Genomic DNA, 27,749 nt, shown 5'->3' with positions numbered 1-27,749 from the left:
GGAGCGGCGAGCCACCGACTTCAGCCAGGGACAGAAAAGTTCCCCAGAACCACTTTTTGAGACCCAGGACGCAGGATCTGCGGTTCCGACAGTGTAGACGCCCTGGGATTCGAAGGATTTCCCCACGCGGACCTCCGCGGACACCAGTCAGGCAGCTGCCCAGCAGCGCTGCTGTGCGGAGCAGCCCCGCAAAGCTGAATGCTTTATGTCCGAATCGACCAATGGGCTGGCGGTACCCAGTTGCCCGGGCTACAGAGCGGTCATGGGCGGGGCCGGGGCACTAGGGGGCGGGGCTCGGGCGGGGCTTATATAAGCGAGCGGCGGGCGCAGGGCGGGGCGTGGGGTCGGTGGCTGCTGGGCGCGCGGGGCGCAGGCCGCGGGGCCGGAGCCGGGGGGAGCGAGCGAGCGGAGGCGCCGAGGATCCGATTCACTCGCTGGGGAGACCTATGGGCCGAAGCCGTGTAAATGCGTTTTAAGGCGAGTGCAGGGGATGGCTGGGGGGAGCCTTAGGGAGCGGGCGCCCTCGACTTTGGGCGCTGACCCGCTGCCTGGCACCCCTTGCCTCCTCTCAGCAGGGGCCTCGGCTCCGCAACTGCCACTCCTCCTCGGGGTGTTGCACAAGTTTCGAGGTCACCGGCGACCCCCCCTAGCAGCGCGCCTGGCTCTGGCCCCCGCGAAGGAGCACGGGGCTTGGTAAGGAGGTCTGGGACTAGGGTGCGGGACCCCCCCGCCTTGCACTCGAGAGAGGGGTCCCGCGGACAGACCCCCACTGGTGGTGCTTAGAGCATTCGTAGCGTGTCAGAATCAACCTTTTATAAATGGGGAAACTGACCCAAGGTCATGCAGCAGAGAGCAGGCTAAAACTCAAGCTCAAGTCTTTGGCCCCTTAAGGTAGGCGTGGTCGGGACTGGAGGCGTCCTCGAGACTTCCCCCACCTAGGTTTCTCAGATCTGTTCCCACGCTCTTTATTTTCCTTCCAATCCCAAGTTTCAGAACTGGAAAGGAACTCCAAAACAATCCCATTTAACAGATGGGGGTGATTGAGGCTCTATCAGACGCAACATCACCGTTCCCAGGGAACCTCAGCCTCTCAGGCTTGTGCTGGGGGATGGAGTGGGGTGTGGACCCAGGCCTTGGGAGGTGAGGGATGCAACCCATCCCCCAGCGGTACCCTCCATCTCCCTCTCCCCTACAGTGTGTTGCATACTTTCTAAGGCGGTGGCCAAGGCAGCCAGCGGTGCTCCAAGGCAGCGATTCCATCTAGCCCCTGGGCTCCTCCTGCTCAACATGGCTGGCTACCTTAGCGAATCGGACTTTGTGATGGTGGAAGAGGGCTTCAGCACCCGGGATCTGCTGGAGGAACTCACTCTGGGGGCCTCACAGGCCACCACGGTGAGGGGGAACAGGAATGGGGTGTGGGTCGGTTCCTTATCCTTTCCTCCGGCAGGAGGCCCCCGTCCCCCCATTCTCTCACTTGGTATTGATATTTGATAGACTGGCTCCTTTTATGCCCAATTCTTGGTCCTTGGCCCCACGTCTGCCCTCCCCGTGTTTCCTGCCTTGAAAGAAGAGCAGCAGCAGCACATGCATGGTCTCCCCCCCCCCCCCCCCGCAGGTGGCAACCTAGGGGTTCCTACCTCTTGGTCTCTTCCCACCTACATCCGGGCATCCCCAGCCCCATGAAGTTCGCCTTTAAGGTTCTCGGAACTTCACTGGAGAAGCTCCGTTTTGTAGTTGGCCCTCATCTCTCCGAAGTCCCCATGACCTCCTGTCTTTCTCACCTCCTGCAGCTCTCCTCCAGAGCAGAATCCTGCCACAGTGCCTCCCTGCCACAGGATCCAGTCAGCCTCCACAGCCACACTTCTGACTTTAACCTCCCAATGTTGTGCCCTGCTCCGTTGGAGCAGGATCGCTGTACACGTGATGTGCTGCTGTTCTCCTCGACCTTCTCTGGCCTGTGCCCCCTTGGGGCATCTTTCTCCCCTTTACTCAGCTCTAGCGTTCCCTCCCATCACTGTTGCCTTCCCCCACCCCCCACCCCCGATTTGCTTTTGGCTGGTTTTGTATTTACTGTCTTCATGGCTGCTAACCTGATTTGTAGAGAGTCCCATCTGGCATTTATTGAAGGGACTTGTAACTACTTAAGGGCTGTTTTCCTTCCAGATCCAAGCCTTTTCAAGGTCTTTGGCCTTCTCTGCCCCTTAATTATTATGTTGGACACCAAGTAAGTGGGTATCCATTAAAAAAAAAAGTTGCTTGAAAAGGAAAATGAGTCCCAGGGAGGGTTCACCACAGGCTCATCCGTGTCTGTGAGGACCAAGCGTGGCTTGCAGGTGGGTTGAGGACCAGTGTGTCCATGGCAGTGGGCTGTAAGCCACAGTGTCTGCCTTTTGTGGGGCAGACAGCTGTATATACAGTTCTGCTGCTTTAAAAGGACATGCAGAATGCAGCCAGAGCACTAAGTGGTATGGATTAAAATAATATATATGCTAGTATATAAACTATTACACATTATAATATATACTATATTATGTATAACATATACACACATACATGTGTAGGCTGAATGACAGTAGATTGGAAATTTGCCAAACCCAACAGAGAGCAGGGTGAGAACACAGGCTTGGGGGTGGGAACGAGAGACAGTGTATGTAGTTGGCTTTAGCTGGGCCGAGAGGAGGGGTTGGTCACACAGCCTTAAATGTCAGCCCGACATTGCCTTCCATCCTGGAGGACGTGGGAGCCTCAGAAGGCTACAGCAGGGCATTGTTGGCCAATCTATGGAAGGACTGTGGACAGCATGCACGGGGAGGGGCCTGGGTCTCACATCCGTTCGCCTCTTGCTGTGCAGGGCAAGGTGGCTGCCTTCTTCGTGGCCGACCTGGGTGCTGTCGTGAGGCAGCACTTCTGCTTTCTGAAGTACCTGCCTCGAGTCCGGCCCTTTTATGCTGTCAGGTGCAACAGCAGCCTGGGCGTGCTGAAGGTCCTAGCCGAGCTGGGGCTGGGCTTCAGCTGTGCCGACAAGGTGAGCCCCTCTGCCCCCACCGCGCACGCAGCCTCGATGCTCACCAGATGGGGCCCTCCTGCTGTTGGTGACTCCAGGGAGTGAGAGGGACCTTTAATTCACCATAGCCTTCTGGGAAGGTCACTTACTCAAGAGAAGAGGAGGCTCCAGGGAGGAGGGGGAGGAGGGGGAGGAGGAGGGGGGAGGAAGAGGAACTTGTCAACTCTGAAGTAGGAATCTGAGATGTCTCTGGGCATATGGGTCACCTTTTAGATGGTTTTGAATTTATCTTTCTGCTTTATTATTTACTTATAATTGTTTTTTCTTTAAGACAGGGATTCATGTAGTCCAGGCTGACTTTAAACTCACTATGTAGCTGAGGCTGGCCTTGAACTCCTGATACTCCTAACTTACGCCCTCCCAAGTGCTGGGATGTATCACCATACTAGGGTATTTTTCTTCTTTTTAAAGAAACACCTACATTTAAAATTTTTTCTATTTAGAAAAAAATTTAAATTTAATAGCAGCTTTAAAATTTCTTGGCCTAGAACAGTAGGTACTAAACTTGTAATTAAAACAAAACCAAACCACTCCTTTGCTGTTGGATTCCCCCCCCCCCCATGTTTATAAACTTATCGTGTGACTGTGGTTTTAAGACTAATCCTCTTAGCGTTTCGTTGCTGCTGCAGCAGGCTGTCTTCCTAATTTGATTTCTGCTCTTTTAATTCTCTCCTGGTGGCTCCTTTTGACTGGCTCTGCTTCCGTGCATAGTCATGAGCTACAGTGTAGCCGTGGCTGTAGCCGTGGCTGTCCGGGGCGGGTCTCACTGTGTGGCCCTGAGCAAGACAAACGCTGTTCATTTATGGACTTTCATTCTGTTTTCACTTGGATTAAAAGCTTGCTTAAATCTATCTCATTCATTCACCCAGCAACGTTCTTTTCAGGGTGGGAATTTAGCTGTGAGTAAAACAACAAGAAAAGGCCCCCTTTTATGGTGCTTTCTGAAGCATTAACTAATGACCATATGTGATGTTGTAGGTGAGATGTCGTGAAGCTGGGGGAAGGGACTGTACTTGGTTTGTTTTGAGGCAGGGTCAGTCACCATGGACCACAGCCAGTCTACAACTCACTGCTTACCACAGCCTGGCTTTGAACTCTCAGTCCTTCTGTCTCGCCTCTCTAAGTGCTGGGGTCCCAAGAGGATTCACATCACCACATCTGGCTGGATCGCACTCTTCAGACAGTTTGTCCAAGGAAGGCTTCTCTTGAGATTTGAATTCACGCTTGAACGAGGCAGAAGACTGAGCCGGGTGGAGGACTCAGAGGAAGGTCATTCCACGCAGAGGTCAGGGCCAGTGCGAGGGAGCCCAGAGGTGGAAGCAAGCCTGCTGCTGTCAACAGTCCTTGTGATGTCAGCACCTCATTTTCTTGATGACAAGCAATGGCTCTTCTGAGGAGATCAGCAGTGTGACTGGGCGATGTGAATAGAGTCTTGGAAAGAATTCTTGGAGGAGAAAGGAGAGCTGGCCTGGCCAAGACTCTGGGGCTAAGAGTGGTCCTAGGTGAGGAAAACGTGTGCACTGGGGTGGGAGATGAGCAGGCAGCTTAACCTATACTAGAAAGTTAACTGTTATTCATTCTTTGTGGGCGAGGAGTCTCCTCTTGCCCTTCTTTGTGTGCCTCGGTCAGTGTGTGTCTGCCATGAGGCCCAGTGAGGCAGAAGGCTTTGTTCTCCCTGCAGCCTCTTGTAGCACGGCGGGTCTTCCTATAGAGGTGAGAAGGAACACAATCCTTTGGTTCCCCTGAACTGGGCACGAAAAAAGGGTGAAAGCCCACTGACTAGATCCCTCAGCTTCTGGAAACTCGGGGATGAGGTGCTTGGTCCTCTAGCTTCAGGGGGTGGCCGCCAAAGGACAGAACTGTGGGGTACAGAGTCTCAGAGAAACTTCTAGACAGGAAACCAGGGTATGCTGACAGCATCTACCATCTGCTGAGGACTTCTGTTGAGTCAGGTTCTCTGCCCGGCATTTTCTGCAGATGATCTCATTTAGTCTCGAAACAGTTCCGTGAGGTCATTCTTTTACCCGGATTCCGACAGCAGTCCCCGGAATGCACATGTAACATACAAGGAAGTGAGTCACAGACGTCGAGCCACTTGCCCAGGGTCATGCACCAGGTGATGCCAGCTTGTCTCCGACAATGTGATCTCTGCCTCTATTGGTTGTTGCCTTTTCCAAGATCCTTGGAGAAGATTTGCTGTGCTGGCGGGTGGCTGGTGAAAACATCCTCCTTAGCTGTGTGTGTGTGTGTGTGTGTGTGTGTGTGTGTGTGTGTGTGTGTGTGTTGTCACACAAATTGCTTGGTGCATTTATCTGAGTGGCTGCTTGCTGCCACTTATAACCTGCTTTTACCATGTGCTAGGCTGGTCCTCATCACTAACCACCCCTAGGTGTTTTAAGGGTAGAGGCTGCCCTCTTCTGGTGGGTCACAGTGGGTGACCTTTCTGGACTTAGACCAAAGGCCTGGCAAGAGCAAGGGCTGGATGCACTGACAAGCAGTCAGGCCAGAGGCACAGGCTCTGGGCCTCCTGCTTCTTTCCCCAGGCACTTGTGTCTTTGATCCTGCCTCCTAGCCTCTTTCTGGATTAGTGCATCCCCAGCCTACTCCCTTGCTCCCCCCTGTGGCTGAACTCAGCAGAGCTGTCTGGTTTGGATAGGCCTAAGAATTTCATCTAACAAGGTACCCAGGGATCAGAGAGGATGCAATGACCATTTTATGTTTTATTTTTTATTTAGACAGTCTGGCCAGGAGTTCTTGATCCTCTTAATTCATGTTCTGAATGCTGGGGTTAGTAGTAAATATACCACCACACTTAATTTATTTGATTTGCTGCTTATTTTTTTAATTGTAGATACAGAGTCTCACTATGTAGCCCAGGCTACCCTCAAACTTTAGCAGTGCTGAGATTATAAGCATAAGCACTGCTCCTAGATTTCATGAACACTTTTTGTTTTTATTTTTTGGTGGTAGGGTTTCTCTGTTACACAGAGCCCTGGCTGTTCCGGACTTGTTTTATAGACCAAGCTGGCCTGGAACTCACAGAGATCCACCTGCCTCTGCCCTCCCGAGTGCTGGGATTAAAGGCACGGCTATCCAGTGAACACCTTATTTTTAAACATGATCATATAAGCCCAGCATGGCGGCAGGAGGACTGCCGGGACTATGAGACCGGCCTGGGTTGTGTCCCAAGAACCTACCTCAAAACAACAAAAAATAATTGCGAACAGCAACAACCCCAAGTCCCCGTATTTGTGGATAATTCTAGTAGCACATTGATTGAGTCACTCAAAGAGGACATGAAGGTGCGGGTTGCATGCCTCGGTAGAGGATCTGCATCCGGGGTTTGGTGGAACGGAAGCGATTAGAAACATGAGAGCGGTTGACCGGAAGCACCGGAGGCGTCTCGTGATGTGGAGAAAGCCCATGGTGTAGACTGTTCACAGTGGCTTCAGCGTGGCAGGCTTTGGGAAGCTTTCTGCGCGAATGGATCTGGATCTGGTCGGGGGGATTCGTTCCTTTATCATCTCTTAACAGTACTGAACCAAGTGAATATTCTTTTTAAAAAGATCCAACAGTATTATAAATTCCCAGGTTAAAAGGCTTTAAAAGTGCACAGAAAGGGTGTGGGGTGTGGAGAGGAGAGAAACCTTCGGGTACGCCTCCACCCTCAGAGACCACTTTTGGTGATTTACCCCGTGTGTATTTTTCTTGCTCTTGCCTCTGAAGGCCCTAGGGGCTGGCTTCTCTGTTGCCTGCTGCTGGGACTAGTGCAGCTCCCTGGGCCGAGTCTTAAGCTCTCCCACCACTTCAAACACCATCCATTCACTGTTGCCCCCCTCCCTCCCTCCCTTCTCACCCTCCCTCCCTCCCTCCCTCCTCACCCTCCCTCCCTCCCTCCCTCCCTCCCTTGAATCGTCACCTCACACCTGTCTACCCATTTGACACAGTCTGTGTTCAGTCTCACATCCTCACCCCAACATCCACCATGCCATCCTCCCTCCAGAACGTGCCTCCTGTCCTTTCTAGGATGGCTTTATCATTTCTTTCAGGTGATTGTGACAGGCAGGGGCCAGTCTCCTAGAATCCCATGAAGCCTTTCCTTAGGTGGCCAAAACAAGCACTTAGACCTTTCACTTAAAATGCACAACTGACCCCCTCCCTCCCTCCGTCCCTCCCTCCGTCCCTCCCTCCGTCCCTCCCTCCGTCCCTCCCTCCCTCCCTCCCTCCCTCCCTCCGTCCCTCCCTCCCTCCTTCTCACTCCACTCCCCAATTCACAGAGACTGGCCTTGAACTCCCAATCCTGCTGCAACCTCCACAGTGCTGCTGTTGCAGATGTGCGTGGTCACATCTGGCTGTTGTACGTCTCCTTGGAACTCCTGACGCTGTTGTTTTCACCACACAGGATAACATGTACATCCACGCACTGCTTCCTGGTTCCTAGGTGGCTGCCTCTGCCCACACCTTCCACCTCATCATCCCCCGTGGGATTGAACCCAGGCCACTCCATCGTTTTCAGCCCTCGGTTGGGCCTTAGGACCTCTCTAAAGCTGCTCCGTCTTGTCTGCTGTCATCCCTGACTGGTCTGAGGCTCCGCTGAGGGGTGGGTTCTGCTTGCCCTCCTAACTCCTTGGGCTGTCCTCCGTCCTTCACACCCGGGGCTCCTCATTCTCCAGCCTTCTGTACCCTTCCATGACGTGATACCTTGAACCCGTTGGCCATCTGCCATTATTCAGCCCGCATTTGTCTGTGCCTCTGCCCTGTCAGCCTGAAAGCTCCGTAAAGTCTAAGACCCCGTCCGCCTTATTCACCACTTGTTTTCTTCAACACCTGTCACGGCCTGGCAAATTAATCGATGCTCGCGGGGTGCCTGTCAGTGTAGGCTGAGCTCTGACAAGTTAAGCTATATGGCTTTGAATTAATGGCTTATTAGCCCTCCAAACCTTGTTTCTACCTCATTAAGTGATTAGGAAGATTAAAGGCGGCTGCATGTGACTGGACTGCAGTGGCTGACATAAAGCAAGCCTTTCCCGAGTGACCACAATTCCTGAAATCACAGGGCCTCACAGGGCCACCGTTGCCTCTTTTCACCTCGTGTAGGGAGGGAGGGAACACATTCATAGTCACCCAGACTTGGCGCGGTGACAGGTCTGTGAGCCGTGACAGCTCACATCCAGCTCTTGGAGTTAGATCTCTGTGTCCTGTGCTGCCACTTACTGACTGTCGCCCTTGGCAGGCGGGCCTCTCTGAACTCAGCTTTCCCCCTCTGTGAAATGTGACGAGTGAGTCCTGACATTTGATGGCCGTGGGTCTTACAGGAATAAGTGCGTGTAAACAACCACAGCCAAGCTGCTTGGTCAGAATCAGACTCAGGACGGCTACAGACAGCTCTCATTTGTCCTATTGTGTTCCCAGACTGCCTGGTCTTGACTTCCTTATTCCTGTAGAGGCATGCTTGACTCGGGCTGGGGCTTTGTTATTTGCTGCAAAGCTCCCACTGCCCTGCCTCTCTCTCTCTCTCTTTTTTTCTAGACAGTTTCTCTGTGTAGCCCTGGCTGTCCTGGAGCTCTCTCTGTAGATCAGGCTGGACTCAAACTCACAGAGCTCTGCCTGCGGGTTGGGATTAAAGACGTACACCACTACACCTGATGCATAGCTTTTTAATTTTATTTTTATAACATTTTATTTTATGTGCATGTGTATGTATGTGCGCTAAGACATTGCTGGCCTTGCACAGCTGCTCATACCCCTGCATGGGCTGTAAGAACTGAACGAAACAGTCCTGATAAGGCAGGTCAGAAAACTATGTCCACTCCCTGATTCCATCAGATCACTGTGCTGATTCATTTATGAATCATCAGTGGCTGCTTTATTTTGCAGTGGCAGTTGGGTAGGCAAGACAGACCGAATGGCTCAAGAAGCCAAAAACAGTGAATCTATATAGAAAAACGTTTTCTAGCACTTGATAGAAAGCATCCCATTTTTAGGACCTTCTTGCTGCACGTTCTGCTCAGTGAACATGGCTACTCAGCACCCCCACATCACATCCATGTCACAGATGCACCAGGCATGTGTGAGCCATGATCTGCAAAGGTGAGGAAGAGCTAGGGGTGAGGTTCAATGCTGCAAACCCCCAAACCTGAAATGGCTAAGGATGTAGCAGTTGGTAGAGTACTTGTCTAGCATGCAGAAAAAGCCATAGTTTGATCCCCAGCCACGGGACATGTCCTTATTTAGCCCCACATGGTGGATGGAAGATTCAACCACCACAGGTGTCTCTGACTTCCACATGTGCACATGACCCATCCACCCACCCACGCCTGTGTATATACAATAATAATAAAGTACTTCAAAAAAATTTCAAAGTTCATTTCAAGGACAGCTTAGGCTATGTGATACCCTGTCTCAAAAACAAAAGTAAGAGTTAGCAGGATGACTCAGTTGGTAAAGGCTCTTGTCACTAAGCTGAGCTACCAGATTTTGATCCCTGGGGCCCACAGGGTGGATAGAGAGAAACAACTTCTGAAAGTTGTCCTTTAACATCTAACACATTCCTCTAAGTAAACAAATGTAATTAAAAAAAAAACTCTCACAGAACAACAGTAACCAAAAAGTAAAGGAGAGACCCAAGGGGATAGAGAATGTATTCATTGGCCCACCAGTGCAGCACAGACCTTTGGGCTCAGTGATCTGTGTCAGAAAGACTCATGGCCTTGAAGACTTTTCTTAAATGTCAGATAATTACACATACACACACACACACACACACACACACACACACACACACACACACACACACCACACACACACACACACCACACACACACCCTGGAATGGCTAAACCAAGCTAACACATGCTTTAACTCATTTTTCTTTTAAAAAAGATTTATTATTATGTATACAGTGCATCAGATCACATTATAGATGGTTGTGAGCCACCATGTGGTTGCTGGGAATTGAACTCAGGACCTCTGGAAGAGCAGTCAGTGCCCTTAACTGCTGAGCCATCTCTCCAGTCCCTAACCTGCGATCCTCTCTCTTGGCGATGTCTAAGCACACAACACGTGTTACTCCCGTGGCCATCCTGATGTCCAGTAGATCACCTGAACTGACTCCTTTTAACTAGAACAGCATCCTCTGACCAACATCCCATTGCTTTTCACCTCCTCAGCCCCTGGAGCTTTAACCATTTCTACCCTCTGCTTCTCTGACTTTGGCATTTGTAGATTCAACATAGTTAATGCAGGTTCTGGGGCACTGGCTCATTTAAAACAGTGTTTGTTGGCAGGGTGTGATGGTGCACGCCTTTAATCCCCAGCACTCAGGAGGCAGAGGCAGGCAGATCGATGTGAGTTCTAGGCCAGCCTGGTCTACAAGCAAGTCCAGGATGACCAAGATAACATAGAGAAACCCTGTCTCAAAAAACCAAAAACCAAAAACAAACAAACAAAAAAACCAAAGCAAGCAAGCAAACAAACAAAAAACCCCAAAACAACCAGTGTTTGCCTGACAGGCATGAGGACTCGAGTTTGTGAAATGCCAGGTGATGGGCCTGTGGTTGTGGCCTGAGTGCTGGAAGACCCAGAGGTCCCCAGAACTTGCTCTCTAGACAGTCTAGCTCCCCTAGTGAGCTTCCAGGTCTAGTGAGGGACCCTGGCTCAAAACTAAGATGGAGAGTGATTGAGGAAGGTACTTGATGTAGACCTGTGACCTCCACATACATGTGCACACACATGCACCTGCACACACACAAACACACAAACACACACACACACACACACACACACACACACACACACACACACACACACAAACATGTATATACCATGCATAGAACCCATGGGAAGCAAGTTCATACATCTTTTATGTGCTTGGTTCACTTTACTTGCCACAATGTCCCCTGTGTTTATTTACATTATAAATGATAGGATTTCCTGCTTTTTGTTGTTGTTGCTGGTTTTGTTTGTTTTGTTTGTTTGTTTTTGAGACAGGATTTCCCTACGTAGTCCTGGACTCATTTTGTAGACCAGGCTGGGCCTTGAACTCACAGAAATCCTCCTGCCTCTGCCTTTAGAGTGCTGGGATTAAAGGCGTGCGCCACCACGCCTGGCTGGATTTCCTGCTTTTAAGAGAATGAATTGTATTCTACCATATTTTCTTTAGCCTCTCATCTGTGAACAGAGGTCTATGCTAACTTTGTGTCCTGCCAATTGTGACTGATGCTACTTTGAACAGGGGAGTGTGGCCACCTCTCTGACTTCAGGGGAGCCAGATGAGGGGCAAACTCATAACTCTACACTGAAGCATCAACATAAGTGGGCCAGCTCCTTTTCTGTTGGTTGGTTGGTTTTGGTTTGGTTTGCTTTGGTTTTTGAGGCAGGGTTTCTCTGTGTAGCCCTGGCTGTGCTAGAACTCCCTCTTTAGACCAGGCTGGCCTTGAACTCCTGACTATTACCCATATCGGGTTTCTGTATCATATAGCAGGTTTCATCATGACATTTCATACACGGCTATAAAGTGTTTTGATTACATTCCTCTCATTACCTTCCTTTTTTTCTTTCTTTTCAACAGGCCCTCTTTCTCTTTCCAACTACTCCATTTTCAACTGTCAATCACACTCCCCCCCCCCCTTTTTTTTTTGGTAGGTAGGAGAGGGTTTCAGTATGTAGCTCTATCTGGCCTAGAATTCACTCTGACCATGCTTGCCTCAAATACAGAGATCCAACAGCCTCTGCCTGGAACCTGAATGCTGGGACTAAAGGTGTGAGCCAGCCAGCACACCTAGCTTTATGTCATTATTTGCCTCGGAATGGGGCGGGGCCACCTAAGCTCCTCCCCACTCCCAGGTAAACCGTTCACAGCCCAAATGCGCAGGTGATCATGCATGCTGAGGATGTTTTATTATTTGAAGACTCTTCATACTATTTCCCAAGCAACGTTCCTTAGACATCTCAGTTTGTCAGATGCCAGTGAGTCTGTATACTGCCTTGGTGTGAGTTAGAAAGTGTGTGTTTCTGTCTTTTTTAAAAAATGACTTATTTATTTTTATGCATAAAGATGTTTTGCCTACATGTATGTGTGGGCACCACGTGCATGCCTAGTACCTGCAGAGGGTCCTGTGGAACTAGGTTTGTTATGGATGGTTAGGTGTTGTGTGGGTGCTGGGAACTGAGTCAGGTTCTCTGCAAGAGCAACAAGTGTGCTTAACTGCTGAGCCATCTCCTTTGCCCAGTGCACGTCCCTTTAAAGACATTTAATTTCTGGAGTAAGTATACTTATTGTATTAGAATGAGATTTTCTGCAGACAGGAAGTTAGAATCCATACGCAGATGTGACCTCTTTGTTATGAACGGGACCTCCCCAGGATTGTGCAGTGCCCCACCCGTGTGTCTGTGTGTCTGTACATGGCAGCCCTGCCATCAGAGAGTGGGTAATGAGCATGAAATGACTGTTGTCCATCTGCTGTCTTAAAAGAGCTGCCATGGTGGTGGCACACACCTTTAATCCCAGCACTCCGGAGGCAGAGGTAGACAGATCTCCGAGTTCGAGGCCAGCCTGGTCTAAAGAGGGAGTTCCAGGACAGCCAGCGCTACACAGAGAAACCCTGTCTCAAAAAACCAAACCAAACCCCAAACCAACCAACCAACAAAAATGAGCTAGTCCACTTAATGTGGATGCCTCAGTGTATGGTTATGAGTTGGCCCCTCATGTGGCTCCCCTAGGCTCCACAGGCCAGCAGGCCCGGGGGCGTCCTCATCCACAACCTTTGGAACTTCACAGGCAGAGATGGAGTTGGTCCAGCATATCGGTGTCCCCGCCAGTAAGATCATCTGTGCCAACCCCTGTAAGCAAATCGCACAGATCAAGTATGCTGCCAAGCACGGGGTGAGGCTGCTGAGCTTCGACAACGAAGTGGAGCTGGCCAAGGTGGTCAAGAGCCACCCCAGTGCCAAGTAAGCCAAGGATCGCTTATGCAGGGAGGCTGGGCTGTTGGGTGAGCGTGGCAGGGGAGGGAGCGGGGAGCTGAGGAGAGAGGTCTAGGGAGGATGGAGTAGTACTCCTGGACAAGACCCAGATCCAGGACAGACCGGTTACAGCCCTAAGTAGAAAAGACTCAAGGCATTAGGAAGCCCAAAGTCACAGCTTCAGGAAAAGTGACATTGAAATGGGCTTTGAGGTAAGAGTGAAATTTGGGGAGGCATAAACAGCCAAGCAAATATGTGGGTGTCGGGATACACAGAGGTGTGGTGTTGCTTGAATATATCATGTACGATGTGTGGAGGACACAGTAATATTGGTTCTGGGGTGGGGGCGCAGTACAAATGGAGTGGGGACCGATGTTTTGCTCTGGCTGTGACGTACTAGCTGTTGATAGTCTGAGGAACAGTAGGGTGTCTGGGAGCCAGTCTGGTTCACCCAAAGAACACCCCTCATGTGTAAGGACTCTTCTTGGGAGTTCGTTTGACATATGGTTCCCCCTTGTGTGATGTGTCTGCCAACGCAGTAAGCCTGCCTGGTATGGAGTTGCGGGGGAAGACCTGAGCTACCTGGGTTAGGGCTGACGAGGTCCTGGCAGGTGACTCAGAATTTGATTGGCAGTGCCGGGGTGACCTAAGATGGCTGAGGGGTCAGTGGCCGCTCAGCTGTGTGGTTCCCAGATCGCTAGTCTGATGTTGAGGTCGTGGCAGTCGCGGGGCGTGGCAGTCGCGGGGCGTGGCAGTCGCGGGCGAGGCAATCGGGGCCTCACCCAGTAGGGATGCTGCGTCTCTCCACAGGATGGTTCTGTGCATCGCTACTCAGGACTCCCACTCCCTGAGTCACCTGAGCCTGAGGTTCGGGGCGTCGCTGAAATCCTGCAGACATCTGCTTGAAAACGCCAAGAAGAGCCACGTGGAGGTGGTGGGTGTGAGGTGTGCACTGGGAGCCAGCCAGCCTGCCCAGGCCAGACCCAGTACCTTTTTTGCCAGGAATTGTTCACGGACATCCCGGGCCATTAGCAGTGCCTGCCCCTGGGCCTGCAGTTCTGCCTCTGGAGAATGTCCCCTCTTTAGAAGGAAGGTTTATCAGCGTCCCTTTCCACAGCCCCACAGTGCCCAGAAGGTTTATCTCAGGAGCTTCCTCCCGTGGGCATGGCTTTGAGGGACTTCTGCATGCCTGTAAGCCAGCGGTTGGAGCCATGTTCTGGAGCCATTTCTTTCCAGGCAGAGATAGGGTAGAGTTATGGCCACTTCTCTAGTTCCGTTTTGTTCTGTATTTGAGGTTCCGTGCCAAGTGCCTCATGCCTAATGCCACACCCTTGTACAGTGAGGGCTCTTCTCCCCAGCCTGTAGATGGCGGCACATAAACAAAGCCACATGCTAACTGACAGGAATATCCTGGGTACCTTGGGACCTCAGCTTTCATCCCAGGGAAGCAAGAAGGGACGGGAGGAGTGCCCCCTGTCCACTCTTAGCTCTCCACGTGGCCTTTGTAGCCTATTTAATGTTCCAGGCATCAGTCATTGCGTCTGTAACGTGGGGGTACCTAGACCGTGTATGTAAGCCGAGGCTTTTCTTCCCTTCCCAGTTTTCACATTGGCAGTGGCTGTCCTGACCCTCAGGCCTACGCCCAGTCCATCGCGGATGCCCGGCTTGTGTTTCAAATGGGTGCAGAGCTGGGCCACACGATGAACATTCTGGACCTTGGTGGTGGCTTTCCTGGCTTAGAGGGAGCCAAAGTGAGATTTGAAGAGGTAACTTGTGTGGCCAAGGGGGTGGTTTTTTTGTGGTGGGGGACGGGTGCACTGTAGAGATGTACAGAGCCCACTGTACATCTGGCCTGTATGTCCCGTCCTGGGCTTAGTGCTTTCCTGGATTTTAATGCTGTTTATTAACCCTGTGCTGTGGCTCAGCTGGGCTTACAGTTTTTGTCACTTCCCAAGTCTACAGCAGAGCTGGTTGCAACCCTCACCTCTGCCTGACTCCATCCCGAGCACTTAGCTAGTTAGAGGCTCAGCCAAGACATATTTACATGCCATAATCTCTTTGATGCACCTTATTCACCCTTGAAGGAGCTGATAAGCCTGGTGGGAAGGGTGGGGAACGAAAAACCAACCTTTGTTCTGCTAGGAGTGTATGGGTCCTTCCACCTGAGAGCCAAGGGCATCATAAACGTGTGATTCCCACTCTGACCCCTAGGGGCGCCATCTCCTTAGCTGTGCAATACTTCTGTAGCCTCCATGTGTAGGAAGTGAGCCTGAGTAGGTTCCAGAATTGCAGCCTTGTAGACGTAGCAGAAGTCTAGTGCGTTTTCAGGTGCACAGACTGGCTGGACTATGATGAAAACGTTCATTTATGTAGAGAGGACATTCAGAGACCATTGAGTGCAACAGATTGTGAAAACATACGTGTGGGGCTGGAGAGACGGCTCAGATGTCAGGAGCACTGGCTGTTCTTCCCGAGGGACCCGAGTTCAATTCCTGGCACCCACATGAGGGCTCATACCCCCAGTTCCAGGGAATCTGACACCCTGGCAAAACACCGACACACACAACATACGTAAATAAATGAACCTTTAAAAAATACGTGTGCTGGGGATGAGATTGCATGCTTGTAATCCCAGCACCTGGGGGGTGGATGTAGGAAGATCAGGAATTTGAGGCCAGCCTGGGCTGCATGAGACCCTAGCTCAAATAACTAACACGTCTCCCATAAAAACAAGACAAGACAAGACAAAACAAAACAACAAAAACCCCAAGCCCATGTAACCCAACTGTGTTTATAATTAAAAATAAATAGTGTTTGTATTAGAATGAAAGGAGACACTCTAAAAGTTTACAGTGATCAATGGCTTGCCCACTATGATGACAGATCTAGCTTTGTGTGTTTACTTTTTTTTTTTTTAATATTTATTTAGATATAGTGTTTTGCCTACATGTACCCTTGCATGCCAGAAGAGGGCACCAGATCTCTCTGTAGATGGCTGTGAGCCACCATGTGGTCGCTGGGAATTGAACTCAGGACCTTTGGAAGAGCAGCCAATGCTCTCAACCTCTGAGCTAGCTCTCCAGCCCCTGTGTTTGCTTTTATCCGGAATCTAACCTGCTAGTTAACAAGTTGCTTGTTTACGAAGGAAGGGGTCTCTGCCAGGGAATCTGGGATCTGAGCACCACGCATTACAGGAAAGAACATCCCTTTGCTATGTGGGATTATCTGGGTGAGTGAGCTATTCAACAGTTAGGTCCTCACTCCAGCCCCACCCCCTCCTCCCCAGGAGCCTTCCTGGCTAGAAGTTCCCAGTTCCCAGCTGGGACCTTAGCAACTGTCAATTTCTTCCCGAAATGCATGGTGGTCCTGCATGTTCCTCTCCGCACAGATCGCCTCTGTGATCAACTCAGCCTTGGACCTCTACTTCCCCGAGGGCTGCGGTGTGGACATCCTTGCCGAGCTGGGGCGTTACTATGTGACCTCTGCCTTCAGTGTGGCCGTCAGCATTGTTGCCAAGAAGGAGGTTCCTCTGGACCAGCCCAGCAGGGAGGGTAGGTGCCTTCCCAACATAGAAGTGAAGCCGTGTCGCCAGAAAGATGGCTTTTAGTGGCTTCTGTTGGAGACTCCACCCCGTAGCTGAAGGAAGGCCATTGCCCTGTCTTTACTGAGCCCGCTGTAGTGCCGACTTCTGACTCCCAGGCGCCCTCACGTTTTTCCTTGTGTGGCCCCGTTCTCTCTCTCCCTCACAGAGGAGACCAGTTCCGCCCCTAAGACCGTTGTGTACCACCTTGATGAAGGCGTTTATGGGATCTTCAACTCAGTCCTGTTTGACAACACCTGCCCAACCCCCACCCTGCAGAAGGTGAGCCCACCCCCTAGGAATATGCCTTTGTCCTTGGAGCTCAAGCCTGAGGCCCCAAACATGCTGAGTCCTGCTGAGAATGACTACCAGTGAACTGTAGTCTCAGAGGGGAGTGTAGCACAGTGGTAGAGGACATGACTAACGTACAGTAGGCTCTGGGTTCAACAGGCACTAAGAATAGTTAAAAAAAAAAAAGACAAAAGATCTAGGCATGCATGGCATGCACTTGGAATCTCAGCTTCAGGATGCCCAGACAGAAGGATTGTGAGTTCAAGGCTAGCCTAGGCTACATAGAGTGAATCTGAAATCATCATCATCATCATAAAAAAAAAAGTAAGGGTGAAGATTACTGCTCATAATTTTTTTCAGAGTGTTGTATTTTTTACTCTTTAGAAAACACAAAGTACTCGTTTATGTTATGAACTGGGGTCATGTTGTTTCATAACCTTCCTTTTCATTTATATGGGATGTATGTGCCATTGACACATCTTAAAATAGTTTTATTTATTTTTGTGTGGCTTCATAGTACTTCAGCCAATCTAACTCTAGCTTGGTGTTTGACTTCCTGTTTCTGGCATTGAGTATCTTGACAGACGTCTGTGATCCCCGCTCTGGCGTTTGTCCTTAGAAGTAAAAAAAAAATCAAGTTTGTCTGCGACAGGTTTTCATATAAACAGGGGAACAGAGCAACAAAGCACACGGGCCTCGAGCAGCTTTAGTGGACGTGGTTGAGTGGAGGAAGAAAATCAGACGTTCCTGCCGTTCTAGCCTCACCCCTCGGGGTCTCCTCAAGGCTCTCTCTACTCCTTATCCCGCGGCAGGCAGGGGACCCATCTCAGCTTCGCTCGGGAGCCTACACATTGTGCACTGGCCTAGTGGCACTTTGTTCGGAAGTTAAATATGAGGAAGCCTCCCGGATGCGCAGGGGAATTCAGATGTTTACGTTTGGTATTCTTGTGGCAGCCACATCCTCCTCTTCAGATTTGGTAGTAGTAATAGCTTGCTACTTCCTGTTCCCATTTTCTACTGTGGAAAAACGTGTTTTGTTTATTCAACAATTTCATACATGTAAATAGCATGTCTCCCAGTCCCCTCCTCTCAGCCCCGCCCTCCCCGCCGCATCCTCCTCCCACTTTCATGCCCTGTCCCCCTTCAGTTCTGCCTGCTGGAATGTTGGTATGATCTTGTGCAGGTCAGCACAGCTGTGATCAGTGCGAGTGCAAAAGCCAGTTAGGAATCTCTGCATTGCTGTTCCTATGGATGGGTGGGTGTAGGCAGCAGTTCTCAACCTGTGGGTCCCGACCCCCTGTGGGGGGGGGCCCCAACCGACCCTTTTACAGGGGTCACATATCAGGTATCCTGCAGATCAGATATTTACATTATGACTCATAACTAGCAAAATTACAGTTGTTCAGTAGAAACAAAATAATTTTATGGTTGGGTTGGTGGGGGGGGGAGGGGGGAGGGGGAGGGGGGAAGGGGAAGGGGGGGAGAGGGGATCACCACAACGTGAGGAACTGTGTAGAAGGGGTCACAGCCTTAGGAAGGTTGAGGACCACTAGTGTAGACGAACATTTAGAAGGCAGTTTGGCAACGTGTTCGTTTAGAAAGACAGCAGTAATTGATTTGCCCCTGGAGTCTCTGACCCTCTGAGCCTTTCATCTGGCTTACAGTACTGGCGTGGCATGAATTCCCTGCCCAGGGACTAGGCCGGCTTAAGGTTTTGTTTTTGTTTTTGCAAGTGGATTTTCCTGTGTTGCCCAGGCCGGCCTCTAATTGGTGGCACCGTACTCAGCTTACACTTGAGTTTCACCGCTGCGCCCTCCTGACCTGCTGTCTGTTCCCTTCATCAGCCTCAGAGGAGTGGGAAGGAGGTTCGCAGCCACGGTTTCCGCTGCCAGCATCTCCCTGACTGCCTTTATGGTCAGTGTTGTGTGCCCTTCAGGCTGCCAACCTTTAACTGAGGCTGGCTGCGTGATGAGTGCTGGCTGGGGCCTCACATCGGCGCAGGACAGAGGTTGTGCAGGAGCTTTAGGGATCCTCAGAGCTCAGGTCATTGTGATGTGTCTGCCCAGCCGGTCCTCCAATGCCCCCCCCACTTGCCAATTCTTCTGGGGTCTCAGATCTGCACTCTTTTTTGTTTGTTTGTTTGTTTTGAGACAGGGTTTCTCTGTGTAGCCTTGGCTGTCCTGGACACGCTTTGTAGACCAGGCTGGCCTCGAACTCACAGGGATCCTCCTGCCTCTGCCTCCCGAGTGCTGGGATTAAGGGCGTGCGCCACCACTACCTGGCTGCACTCTTACTTTCTGCACTCTTTGCTTCTCTTAGTGGTCAGCACAGATGGAGGACTTGGCATGGTGGCTTCTTACCTTCCCCGTCTTCCTCACGGAGTAAGCCTGCAGTTCTTGAGTCTAGCTCCCAAATCCATTTTGAGTTCATGGAGTTCTTTCCTGCTGTTATCATCTTGCGCGCGCGCGCGCGCGCGCACACACACACGCGCACGCACACACACACACACACACACACACGCGCACGCGCGCACACACACACACACACACACACACACACACACACACACACACAGGGCAGGTAATTGCTAAGGGAGGTAAACACTGCCACCTTTGGTCCTGAGGGGAAGTGCATGAGGAAAGCACCTAGGAACTGAAGGATGGCTTCTCTTTGCAGTGACCTGAAATGTGGCCATTAGTGATGTCACAGATGGGGCGCTCACCTGGGACAAAGAAACTTGAAACAGACTATTTCAAATACATAAGGAAAGACTTTAAAGCTTTATTGTCTATGTAGGTATGCATGTATGTATGCATGTAGGTATGTATATATGTAGTATGTGTGTGTTTGGTAGCCGGCTATCACATGTGGTACCAGCTGGCCTGAAATGAACTATGTAGATCAGGCTGGCTTTGAACTTGTGGCAGTCCTCCTGCTTTTGCCTCTTGGGTGCTGGGATTGTGAGTGGGCATCACTGTTCCTGCCTGAGGACTGGTGTTTGCCTGTGTTAAATGAAGAATTGATTTTTTATTTATTTTTTAAATCTGTTTGGCGGTTCATAGAAGAGGAGAGTCCAACTGAAAAGGAAATCTGCTCATTGCAGCCAAGGGAGTGCAAGTGAATCAAAAGTGAGATGCCACTTTTATCCCGATGACAGTAGTATGGAGGGAGGGTGAGGAAGTGCCATAGCTGGGTGTCGCAGACACAGCCAGGTGAGCGCGGGTGTGTGCGCGCGTGTTGGGAAAACACGATGACATTATCATGCTTGACGTGTGTGCTGCAGGGGGCTTTCTCAGAACATTCTTAGCAGCAGCTGCCCAGTATAAAACACAGAAGCGGCCTGGATGTTTGTCAGCGGGGGGGGGGGGGGGGGGGGGGATGGAATCAGTGCGTTCCACATGTGTGAACTGTGGCCACAGGTGTCCATGGGATGGAAATCTCAACAGCGAGAAAGCAAGTTGTGGAGATTCCATACTCCGTGATTACAGCTATGTACCTGTCAAAAGCATGCAGCGTGAAACATATCACTTAACATCAGGTACACTCGTAGAAGCTGTATTTTCAAAGCAAGAGATTGCTGAACAGAGTGGTAGTCACCCTAGGAAGAAAAGGAAGGGGATGTGCTTGTGGTGGGCCACACAGGGAGCTTTGAAGAGACTGCAAAGTTTACAACCTTCTTCCTCCTCCTCCTCTTTTTTGTTTTTGGAGACAGGGTTTCTCTGTGTAGCCTTGGCTGTCCAGGACTCGCTTTGTAGGACAGGCTGGCCTCGAACTCACCAGAGTTCCACCTGCCTCTGCCTTCTCGAGTGCTGGGATCACAGCCAGCTTAGAGTTTTTCTTTTGGGTTTGCTTTTTGTTCTTTGGCAGAGTCTCACTGTGCAGCCAGCGTCTGACTCTCTGGCTTCAGCCTCTGGAGTCCTGAGGTCACAGGCTCGAAACTGTGTTTCTTTAGCTGCACCCAGCTTCTAACCCAAGCACCCAGATTTTTTTTTTGTATTCTTTGTGTTTTATACATGATATAAGGGTAGCTTTATATGAACTAACTAACCACAATGTCATTATTTTGTTGATATTCTTTGATAAGCTCATAATTATTTTATATACTTTCTAGTGCTAAGAAAAGGGTCTGGGCAATATCTATGAATAAATCATTTAGCCTCTTTTAAGTGAGGGAGGAATTTTCTGCTTTATTAGCATTTCCTAGGTAGGAGAGGGTACAGCTCATGTATTTTATTTCTCCCTTTGGGTCTTATTACTTTCCTTGATTAGGTATTAGTGCAGCCCAAATGTATCCAATAATTAAAAAAAGATTTATGTATTTATTATTTATACAGTATCTGCCTGCATGTGAGGTAGCAGTCCAGAAGAGGGCAGTAGATCTCATTAGAGATGGTTGTGAGTCACCATGTGGTTGCTGGGACTTGAACTCAGGACCTTTAGAAGAACAGCCAGTGCTCTTAACCTCTGAGCCATCTCTCCAGCCCCTACATCCAATACTTTTATAACCTAATGCTTCTGTTACTTTGTGAGTGGAAACTTCTTTTGTCTTTGAGCAGAGACCAGTACTAAGATGTACTGATTTCTTCTAGTCATCTTCCCAACTCCTTTGAGATTTTTTACATTTATTTATTCTCCCTCCCTCCCTCCCTCCCTCCCTCTCTCTCTCTCTCTCTCTCTCGGGAGTTGGTTCTCACCTTCTCCATGTGGGTCCTGGAGATTGAACACAGCCTGCCAGGCTTGGCAGCACACACCTTTACTTGTTGGCCATCTTGCCAGCCCCATTTCATGTTTTTTCTAGGTGGATAGGCATGTCTGTAATGCAGCATTTTATTTCTTCATTTCTATATACATCCTTCCCCACTCTATTAGCTGCTGTCAGCATTTCTCATGATGTATTAGACAGTCACGATGGTAGGAAGCCTTAGACTCAGAGTCAGAAAATACAGGTTCAAGACCTGGCGTTGTCACATAGCAGTAGAGAAATCCTAGCCAGGTTAGTGAATGCCTTTGAAGCCTGCTGCTCTGGTTTCTGTCTTTGGAAAAATGAGGAGGTTGACTTTGATCCCTGAAGTCACTTCTGGTTCTGAATGAGGGTCATATAGTTAGGTTTAGCCATATGGTTAGGGTTAGCCCGTATAGTTAGGGTTAGCTTGTATAGTTAGGGGTAGCCTGTATAGTTAGGGGTAGGTCCATAGACTCTCGCCATGCAGAGCTTTGTTTTGTCTGTAGTTTTTTTTTTTTAATCAAGAATGGACTGTGCAATAGGCAGCTGAATGCCAGCTTGGCATGGACTGGGCATTGAGTTTGAGTTGTAGACCTGCATTTTCTGTGTTATAATGAAGACAGGTGGGCTTTTTGCACTTTGCTCCTCTTTCCCTCCCAGCGGTAAGTCACATGGTTGCTGAAGGTGGTTCTTTGGCTATAAGCTATATAGCTGAGCTTTCTCCTCAGACCCCTGCCTGTATGTCCACAAATAGGATTTTTGTTCTGGCGTTCCACTCTGCTTTTGACTGCTGCCCTGTCTACTCATCTTGTTTTCCAGTAAAAACATTTTGAATATTTTATGTGGTATATAGAGGAATTATTTACTTTAAAAAGTTACAGGGGAAAAAAGAGTTAGAAGGTTGGTGGGGTCCCCTCAAGGCCATGTACCACACCTTTCCATGTCCCCCCTTTTTCTTTTTTAAGATAAAGCCTTTCACTGGGCCAGAAGCTCACTGCCTACAGGAGTAGCTGGCCACGAACCCTCCCACCTCTGCCTTCCCAGGCCAAGATGACAGGCATGTACCGCCATGGCCGGCTTTGTGCATGCGTGGTGAAGATCTGAACCCAGGCCCTCAAGTGCCATGTCCCTGCCCCTCCCCTAACATCTTAGCTATTCCTATTTTTGAGGCAGTCTTGATGAAATGTCAAATGCAAAGCCACATGGGCAACAGAGTGAGTTCAAGGCCAGCTTGGTTAACTGAGGGAGAGCCTGTCTCAGACATACAGAACAAAGCAAGCTGTGTATACAGCTCAGTGGTAGAGCACTTGTGTAGCATGTGCCAGGCCCTACGTCCCATGCCTAGTCACGCAAAAATGAATGAGTAAATAAACAAACAAATATAGTGAGGGACAGAGGGCAACCACAAGTGTTTATTTCAAAATAAAAATAAAACAAAAGGGCTGGGCATGTGGCTCAACAGTAGCATGCATGAAGTCGTGCCTTTGACCCCAGCATTACACACACAACTGTTTCTACGCTTGTGCTATTAACAAGCAAGAGAATCTAATTTTATAATCCAAATGATGTCTTTTCTCTCTGTGGTAGAGGAGCCTTTAAAGGCTGTTTTCCCGAAGGTCCTGTGGACACATTTAAAGAACACTGGTCCCTCCAGACTTAGACTGTTAACTCAATGTTTTCTAGAGATTGGGGTGACAGGAAAGAGTTCAGAGTAGCCACGGCTAACTTCTCTTGTTACAGAAGCTTGTAAATAAGAATATGAAGCTAGCTGGGTAGAGGTGTCACACACATTTAATCCCAGCACTTGGGAGGCAGAGGCAGGTGGATCTCTGTGAGTTCGAGGCCAGCCTGGTCTACAGAGCAAGTTCCAGGACAGCCAGAGTTACACGGGGGAGGAAGGGTGGGGGGAGGGAGGAAGCTTGCCTTGGAGTAAATCTTTAGCCTTCAGAACCCCGGTTCCCGGAAGTGGGGGTCAGTGTGTTGACTGTCATTGTTCTGCCAGGCCCGAGACTCGGTGACAGTCTGTTGGACTGGGACTTGAGTCAGGGCGAGTGTTGCTCTCCTGTGGGTCTCTGGCTTCTGTCTCCTGGCCAGGCATCCTGGAAGAGGAAGTTTCAGGGCTGGAAGAGAGGCTGGGAGTGAGCTCGTGGGAAGGGCAGTGGAGGTGTGGAGGCAGCGGAGCTCTGAGAGCAGCAGTGCAGCTAGAAGCGCAGCCACGACGAGAGCAACAGTAGCACTAGCGTGAGCTCCTTGGACTCCTCCCCTCTGCTAGCTGCTCTCTCAGCCCTGCAGAGCAGGCAGTATTTGCCCCTGTTTTACAAATAAGCAACCTGAGGCACAGAGAAGTTTGTGTTCTAGCCCAAAGTCACCCCACTGGTGTTGAGACCTGGATTAAATAAAGCGTGAAGGCGCAGATGCAGAGGAGTCCTTTAAATACCACCCACGTTAGCTGTGGGAGTCACGGCAGGTGTTTGAAGGAGGAAGTGCTGTGTGTGTGTGTGTGTGTGTGTGTGTGTGTGTGTGTGTGTGTGTGTGTGTGGTATGTCCACGGGGCTGAGGCATCCCCCCCTCTCTCCTACAGAAACCATCTGCGGATCAACCGCTGTACAGCAGCAGCCTGTGGGGCCCGGCAGTTGATGGCTGCGACTGTGTGGCTGAGGGCCTCTGGCTGCCGCAACTACACGTAGGGGATTGGCTGGTCTTTGACAACATGGGTGCCTACACCATGGACACAAAGTCCCTCGTCGGGGGGACCCAGGCCTACAGAATCACTTATGCCATGTCCCGGCTAGCCTGGTAAGGGGGTCCTGCTGGGAAGTGGGGTGAGGAGCCGAGTTGGGCAGAGCAGTAGGGAGGCAGAGCCCAGAAGCTCAGGAGCTCCTGGCTACCTGGGTAAGGCCCTGTCTGCGCTGGGCACCTGGCCGTGGTCACAGGTGAAGCTGAGCCGGGGAGGGACGCACGGTCCTATGGGAAGGCGTGGGTTGTATTCCTCAATGGAGGTTGCTTGTGGCTGTATGGGGAGGCAGGCCCAGTCCTGGGGAGGCTTTGGAGATGGAATGAAGGGTACAGAAGGTAAGGACACGTTTGAGGCATGGTCTGGTCTGGTCCGGTCAGCATTTTCTAAAGACTGTTGTAGCCGTAGGTGCAGGGAGGAGGGTGTGAGCAGGCGCAGGTGGCAGTGGGAGCTTGGTGGCAGCTCTGTGACCCTGGAAAGCCCTGCAGGGCCAATGAGCTCAGGTTTCCTATCTAGGAGTGGGGAGTAACAGTAATCCTGCCTGTCTCCTACAAGATGAGAGCTGTGTGAAGTGGAGCTTGCCAATGCCCGTGGAATCCTCCTGTCAGACCTTCTGTGGGGCACGTCACATTCTTTCCTTTCACCTCACAAATCTCTGTGATGGTCATTTCCAGAGAGGTCACACAGCTGCTGTCAGGTTATGACTGGGCTCAGAAGGCAAGAGCAGCTGGGAGGGGCTTGCATGCAGGCCTCTCAGAACTGAGTGGGGCCTTTATCCTGCGAGCCCCCAGGAGCATCAGCGAATGCCAGGTTTGACAGGGTACACATTTCATTCTTGTATCCGACACACTTGTTTTTTCTACCCTGTGTGGGATTCAGGGTAGGCCTATGCAGTCATTTTATCATTGGAGTGTTTTTGTTGTTTGGTTTTTCGAGACAGGGTTTCTCTGTGTAGCCTTGGCTGTCCTGGACTCACTTTGTAGACCAGGCTGGCCTCGAACTCACAGCGATCCACCTGCCTCTGCCTCCCTGTGTGCTGGGACTAAAGGCGTGTGCCAGTGTGCCTGGCTTGGAGTGTATTTTTGACAAAGCCAAGAGGGGGGAAACCCCTAAAACAACGTGCAGGCTTCACTGTGAGTCCCTGACTGTCACCGGCAGCTACAGGTGGATGAGGCTGAGGAGAGTCACCTGCATTCATCACCTGCAACAACTGACATAGAGAAGTGGGCATGTCAGAAAGTCTCCCGGGGCAAAAATACGGCTACCGTGTTTTGCTTTGAGGCCTACTCAGTGCCAGGCCCTGAGGGTACAGGAGTGTCTAATGCTGTCCAGTGAGCCAAGGTACAGATCTATATCCAAAGGCTCTGGCGGAGTAGGAAGGGCCCTGGGAAGGGAAGTCTGTGAGAAAGGGTGTTCATGGAAGATTCTCAGGATTCCGCTAGGCCTTGGAAGCCCAGGTGACTGAAAAGGGAGGAGGCCCGAGAGGGCCCTGTTCTGTCACAGAATTGCCAATAGCGGTCTGTCTTCAACCAGCGGCATGTCGGGAAGACTGAGCTGAGACCCTTCGGGGCCTGGTCTGGACTTGGTCTTGAAGGCCCTGGGGTAACCAATGGGTTTGAATAAGAAACTGGGCCAACCTGCATTTACAGACAAGGAGATGAAGGTGTCGAGCCTCCCGTCTGCCTTTGCTTTGCTGCCTATGAAGTGTCCAGGGAGGTCTTCCTACCGCTGGGGGACTGGAATGTGTGGGCAGCGTGGGAAATGACTGGGGGGAGCTGCATGGGAGAGAGAGGGTAGCGTCCAGAGGCAAAAGGCAAGCCGACATGCTTCTTGTACTGTCCCCCAGTGTCGACCCCTGTCTTCCCAGTGAGCGACCATAGGGTGCTAGCCTGTTGGCAGCATGGCAGCAGCAAGAGACACAGCCACACCCCCAGCCCTGTTGCTGGGGAAGGGATGCTGGGGGTGCAGGCCTTGAAGCCTTGGTGTGGAGGAGAGCTGCTCAGGGAGTAGGGCCCTGCTGGGTCTGTAGGGCTCCAAACCTGGATGCTGAGGAGGTGCGAGTCAGTGAGGCTGGGTAATGTAGGCAGGATAGCACGGCACTGGGGTGTAGGAGCTGATGTGATGGCATTTGGGGCTGCCACAGTGAACACTGGGGGTGCTCAGGAGCCAATCTAGTGGACTCTGAGTGTGACAGGAAGGTGATGGAGGTGCAGGAGGAGAGTTTGCCGTCTGTGCTGTGTCTGTCTGGAGGCGCGGCAGCAGGTCAGGGGAGCTGGCAGACCCCAGCAAGAAACACATGAATAAGCGGGTTGCTTGGGAGCTGGGCTTGGCAGGACTGGACGGGGGTGTGCGGCAAGACTCCTGGCTGTGGCTGGAGCAGCTGATCAGATGGCGGGACTGCTCATCCTCATGGGGGAGAGAGGATTCGAGCCAGTTTGTGGCATCGGGGTGGGGCAGGCAATGGGCCGTTTTAAACCTGGGGTGCGGAGATGAGAGCTGGGCACAGTCCTAGTCTCCCCACCTGCTGGGGAGGAGTCTTGAGTGGCTGCTCCTTTCTAAGTCTCAGCTTCCTCTTTGGGAAACTGCTTGGTTTCCTGCAGTGCTTTTACTGAGAACTTAGGGGGGGGGGCGGGGGCGGGGCAAGTAGCGGGCACAATGTCTGATGCACAGAAAATCTCAGTAAATGTGAGCATCTTTCCTTTATTAGGGCTGGGGACCACGGGTGAGAAGCAGTGGGGACAAGGGTCACAGGCCCCCCTGTCATTACTCTTGTCTGGGCTTGGGGTTCAGGTGAGAGTCCTGTGTGTAACGAGGCCAGGACCTATAGAAGCAGGGGCCACGGAAGCTCTGGACCTCTGTCCCCCTGCCGGCTGCCATCAGCACTTGTCTCTTGCTCTCAGGGAAGCGCTTCGAGGGCAGCTGCTGCCTGCAGAAGAAGACCAGGATGCTGAGGACGTGTGCAAACCCCTGTCCTGCGGCTGGGAGATCACGGACACCTTGTGTATGGGCCCTGTCTTCACCCCAGCAAGCATCATGTGAGCAGGCCTATTTCCCCGGAGAATCCCAGCGGGGCCAAGGAGATGCCTCGGGAGAGGTGGGCAAGGCGGCGAGCTGGTACCCTCTGGCCAGGACTCTGGTGCTCGCTCTGCCGCTCCCATGCTCCACCTGTAGTGTTTCTGCCCTGTAAATAGGACCAGTCTTACACTCGCTGTAGTTCAAGTATGCAACATAAATCCTGTCCCTTCCAGCCGTGTCTGCCTCTGCAGCGTGACTGGCCTGGCCATCCAGGTGTGGGGGGTGTGTTTGGGGTCACCGTTAATCTCCTCCCCACCTTTGTAAATATGAAGCAAATAAATATTTAGTTTTTTAAAAATACTTCACTGGAGTCTTTCCCA

At 51.0% G+C, this 27,749-nt stretch overlaps 1 protein-coding gene across 4 annotated transcripts; it reads left to right on the top strand.

The window, feature by feature from the left end:
• Positions 1–347: 347 nt before the first annotated feature.
• On the top strand, positions 348–27,729 carry AZIN2 (antizyme inhibitor 2). 4 transcript variants are annotated; one of them, XM_084784474.1, is made up of 11 exons: positions 348–477; positions 573–693; positions 1,196–1,392; positions 2,852–3,025; positions 12,842–13,014; positions 13,837–13,971; positions 14,627–14,792; positions 16,415–16,577; positions 16,776–16,888; positions 24,202–24,416; positions 27,255–27,729. In XM_084784474.1, exons 3-11 carry the CDS (start codon positions 1,288–1,290, stop codon positions 27,391–27,393), a joined length of 1,383 nt encoding a protein of 460 aa, XP_084640600.1. In that variant the 5' UTR covers positions 348–477; positions 573–693; positions 1,196–1,287; the 3' UTR covers positions 27,394–27,729. The 4 variants fall into 4 exon arrangements, with proteins under 4 accessions (XP_084640600.1, XP_084640601.1, XP_084640602.1 ...); XM_084784475.1 differs by lacking the exon at positions 2,852–3,025; XM_084784476.1 differs by lacking the exon at positions 24,202–24,416.
• Positions 27,730–27,749: the final 20 nt, after the last annotated feature.

Source organism: Acomys minous (assembly GCF_964271855.1).
Source record: "Acomys minous genome assembly, chromosome: 6".
In the NCBI taxonomy this organism is placed as follows: Eukaryota; Metazoa; Chordata; class Mammalia; order Rodentia; family Muridae; genus Acomys; species Acomys minous.
This window is presented reverse-complemented; position numbering and strand designations above follow the sequence as displayed.

What these genes read in the sequence shown, in the direction of transcription:
- AZIN2 (XM_084784474.1), top strand. Translation starts at nt 1,288, where the DNA reads ATGGCTGGCTACCTTAGCGAATCGGACTTTGTGATGGTGGAAGAGGGC. An exon ending in GGGCCTCACAGGCCACCACG is followed by an intron (nt 1,393 to 2,851) that starts GTGAGGGGGAAC and finishes CTTGCTGTGCAG; the next exon opens with GGCAAGGTGGCTGCCTTCTT. An exon ending in AAGAGCCACCCCAGTGCCAA is followed by an intron (nt 13,015 to 13,836) that starts GTAAGCCAAGGA and finishes GTCTCTCCACAG; the next exon opens with GATGGTTCTGTGCATCGCTA.